Here is a 4,278-nt window from a genome sequence, read left to right on the forward strand (position 1 = left end):
ATCACAAAGGAACTTATTTTCTAAGTGGGATTAACAAAATTAAATGATTTTAACTGATTTTTTTAATTAATGTTAAGTAATTTTTAATTTTGTTTATAATCGAGACCAGAGGTTACTAAGGGTGGGATGTTACCGAAGACTATACAAAGTTATCAAATCAAAGCTTGTGGATCTAGAGTAAGGAATAACAAGATATCAAATCAGAATGTTTAAACAGGCTTGGCACCATTTCACTTCCCAAGGAAAGCTTCATTATACAGCAAACATATGAACACACATTGATTTGATATCACAAACTTGAGGGACAGACTTAGTGAAGGTACAAGGGTTAACATTAACAAGTTCAAGAGGCAAGAGGAGCAATCAAACATGTGGGGGTGTGATTTCCTCAGTAGGCTCGGTCGAAGCATTCAGTTTTCTGCCCCTTTCACTTCTGCTGTTATCAGCAAATTTCAAGCTTGCATGATGAGAGCCTTTCTCCTTCTCCTTTGAGTTCCACTCAGCCAAGTAGTAATCTTCTTCTGTCACTTTTTTAGATGAAGGACCAGAAAACATGCCACCCCATTGTGGAAAGTAGATTAAACATATTGGCAGGGTGCATATTATGATCATGGCTCCCATTAGAGTGATTCCTCTTTCTTTTGAAAACTTGGATCCTTTGAAGAAAATTAACTGGGTCACAACTGCACCCACATTGCCTCCTCCTCCTGTCATTCCAGATATGACCCCTAATGACCTGAAAATATATGTGTATGCTAATGCATATTGTTAGAATTAATCACAAAAGAATTATTGGCATAGAGCTATGCACTTTGTTTATATATCTCTTTTTGTAAACAAACTTTACCAGCTTTCACGCTTGTGTTAAGTGTGCATGTGACTGTGATTGCACATATTTATTGTGTTGAAATTTATTGTCAGCTTTGGAATCACTTGTTGGTAAAAACAGAGCTGTTAAGAATTATCTTTACTGCTAGTCTAAAAAAGGAAAGAAGATGCATGAAACATGTGCTATGTGTAAGAGAATCATATGTCTTATTAACCTGTTACATATATACTTAAGGATGACTTTGCTTGCTGTGCCCGGTGATCTGATAGCTTATAACAAATTAGACTACTAAATTGAGATTTCTTTTGTTCTCATATTTTCTCCCCTTTGTGGTTAATCTGAGTCTGACACTTAACTATTGACTACTATAATGGAAATATTGAATTTGCAAAATTTGCTAAATAATGCTATGGGTATTGGGTAGAAACAATTGCTAAATAATGATTTGTACATAGTGGAGAATAAGCAAAGCACTTTAATAAGCACATGTTTGATTCGCTTCTCACTTTTTGGTTTTAAAATCTGCTTTTAAAAATAATTTCATACTTCTCAACAATCAATTTCTCGTACAAAATCTTTGAAAACTTTTCCAAACAAATGTTTTAAAAATCAAAAGTAGACAATTGAGAGATGTTTTCTCATCCTCTTCTTTTGTTTTGTGTTTCTAATTCAAGGATGACCCAGAGTGTTGTTGTGTGTGAAGAGACAAGAACTCGATGTCAGTGTTCCATTTTCTTTGTTGTTTCTTACAAACTACAAACAATTTCTGGAAATAGAAATCAAACACTTCCTGAGACTAAAGATAAAAACTCAAGTGTGATTGAAACATAATGACTCAAAAACATACCTTCTGGAGACAAAAGGAACAATCCCAAAGGTCATTCCACACGCGGCTTGGACGAACACAGAGAATATGATCATAACAACCACGGATACACTTAGAGATCCCACCAGGCCAAGAATTATGCAGAAAACACCAGCCAAGGTTTGGCATATCCATAAAGCCCACAATCTTCCCCTCATGCCAAACCTCTTTGCCATTACATCAGATATATAACCCCCACCAGGCCTAGAAAATATGTTAGCCAAGCCAAAGCTTGCAGCAATGATTCCAGCAGTGTGGAGTTTCAGATTAAACCTGTCATAGAAGTACTCAGCTATGATGTTGTCTATGGTCAACTCCACCCCAAAGCAGTATCCATAAGTCAACGCCAGAATCCATCCCCTATAGTTTGTAACACCGTGATATAAGACTCTTGAAAAATCATCTTTGGCTTTTTCCCCTGACTTCTTCAAGCGGCGGAAGTTCCCATCAGGCATGTCCTGACCAAATATCAGAATTGAGAATGCTGTGAGCATTTGGAACATGGCAGGGACAAAGAATGCAATCCTCCAAGCGGTGAATTTGGTAGCGCCAATGTCGCGGATGAGGGAGAACACAAGGGGCATGATGAGCTGGGTAGCCCCTCCTCCAAGGTTTCCCCATCCACCGGAGAGTCCGTTGGCCGAACCGACCACCGGAGCAGAGAACATGGAGCTCATCCAGAACTGCGTGGACACAAAGGTGGCGAGGGAGAAGCCGGTGAAGAACCGGACTAGAAGATAAGAGGTGGCTGAGTTGATGATGGAAGTGAAGTACACAAATGGTGCTGTGAGGAGGATTAATGATGCAGAGGCGAGGCGCGGTCCGACCAAGTCACAGGCTGTTCCCATTGCAATTCTTGCAAAGACAGCACCTGAGACTGATGCCACACCGGCATTTCCAATGTCAGTGGCTGTGAGGTTGAGGTTGTCGCGGATTATGGGGAGAAGAGGTGGTGCAGCAAAGCTAGACACAAAGCATGCGAAGAAAGAGACCCATGATAGGTGAAAGGCTCTCATGTGGGGTTTGGCAAAGGAAAATAATCTGAACACAGTTGCCTTGTTTTCAGAATCCACAGGTAGAGCAAACTTTTGTTGTTGAGATTCATTCACAGTTGCAGCATGAGCAGGGAGTTCTAGATCCATGTTTTTCTCTTAGATTGGACTGGCCTAAGAAGATACAAGGGTCAGTGTTGAGCTTTTGATTTGGTTTGGTATATATAACTATAAGACCTTTGTGTGTGTGTGTGTGTTACATTACACACCAAGTTTGTTTCAATACTGTTATGGGCACCAAGGTAAACTAAAACAAGCCAACCACTTTTTCTGTCTCTTAGTAGGAAAGTGAATGAGAAATGTTCATGTTGATTGATGGAATTTAAAATGGTGCTAACTGCTAACAGCTAAAGTCTACTACTCCTCTTTCTAGGGTTGTCTGCAATAACTATTTTTTATGTCATTGTCTACTAAAAATCTGGCATATTCTTTTGATTCATATGAGGAAGAGTAATAGAGATATACCAAGATAGCTAAGTAAAAGATATAAAAGTAGATGCTCTTGTCTTTTGAAGGCTGGCAGTTTTTGAAACTTCAATTCAGTAGCAGATTGGTTCAGAAAACTGAGACTCGGAGAATTGTGTCTGTAACAGATGACTTTTCATTTGTAAGAGAGGCACAGTTGGGAGGTTAAACACTCCTCCGTAAGCCGAGTCTCATTTTTTTATTTTTTTTTACTTTGTTTTTAATGTGGGAAGAGTGAACCAGTTGGAAGTCAAAGACAAAAGAAAGGGACTTATGAAATGAAGCGAAAATTCAAATTTTGACTAAAAGTTGATGAGACCAACTAGTTGTATATTGTACGATTCATTTCAGGCCAGGGAATTGCTTGAAGGAACGATTCTTGCAAACAATAGCGAGCATTGACTTTGGAATCTGTTTGAAGTGTGAAGTTGAGGAAATCGTATTATTGATAATGTATGAGGTTTTCTTTTGGTAGGTTGAGGTTGCTTCTGTGCATAATTAACTATTAACTAAGCATTTTTTTCTCTCTATGTTTGTAAAATGACAATGGTATCCTAACACTTATGTGCTACTATCATAGAGCACAAGCATATTAGGTAGCTCTCAAATTTCCACGGGAGGGTTAATTTTTATAGCATATATTTTTGTGTTTTAAACGTGATGACTATAAGGTTTAAGCAAGAAAAATCGACTTGTAATTATAATTAATTATGTTTAGTAGACACAAAATCTCACATCACTTAAAGGTCCAGACCAATAATCATTTATAAATATCATTCCTCTCAACCCGTTAAAGCATCCTTTACAAGGATAAAATTGTAATAGTCCACTAAATACCTAAGTGAACATTATTTGATTTCACCTTCAATCAATATTTAATCCAGACGGAGGATATTTAATTATGGTGGAAGAAGTTAGGTTCCTTTCTCAAAAGAAATTGTTGAAGAGGTAAGTCACAAATGGTTTTCCATGTCCACCCATCATATTATTTTGTGTCTAGTTAGATACATTGTTTTCTAGACCACTTTGATTTGAATTTTGTTACATTTGACTTTTGTCTCCGCCAT

The 4,278-nt window shown here is 37.8% G+C and overlaps 1 protein-coding gene across 1 annotated transcript; it reads right to left on the minus strand.

The window, feature by feature from the left end:
- Nucleotides 1-206: 206 nt before the first annotated feature.
- Nucleotides 207-3,378, minus strand: LOC100787888 (high affinity nitrate transporter 2.5). The gene is made up of 2 exons (XM_003551986.5): nucleotides 1,677-3,378; nucleotides 207-736 (listed from the first exon to the last, which is right to left on the minus strand). The coding sequence occupies exons 1-2, from the start codon at nucleotides 2,834-2,836 to the stop codon at nucleotides 364-366; spliced, it is 1,533 nt and encodes a 510-aa protein (XP_003552034.1). The 5' UTR covers nucleotides 2,837-3,378; the 3' UTR covers nucleotides 207-363.
- Between the last annotated feature and the right edge of the window lie 900 nt (nucleotides 3,379-4,278).

The sequence above is a fragment of the Glycine max genome, chromosome 18 (genome assembly GCF_000004515.6).
Source record: "Glycine max cultivar Williams 82 chromosome 18, Glycine_max_v4.0, whole genome shotgun sequence".
Lineage (NCBI taxonomy): Eukaryota > Viridiplantae > Streptophyta > Magnoliopsida > Fabales > Fabaceae > Glycine > Glycine max.

Excerpts from the sequence above, each read along its gene's own strand:
- LOC100787888 (XM_003551986.5), bottom strand. The coding sequence starts at position 2,836 with ATGGATCTAGAACTCCCTGCTCATGCTGCAACTGTGAATGAATCTCAA. Across the intron at positions 737-1,676 it reads GTTCCTTTTGTCTCCAGAAG|GTCATTAGGGGTCATATCTG; the intron begins GTATGTTTTTGA and ends ATATATTTTCAG.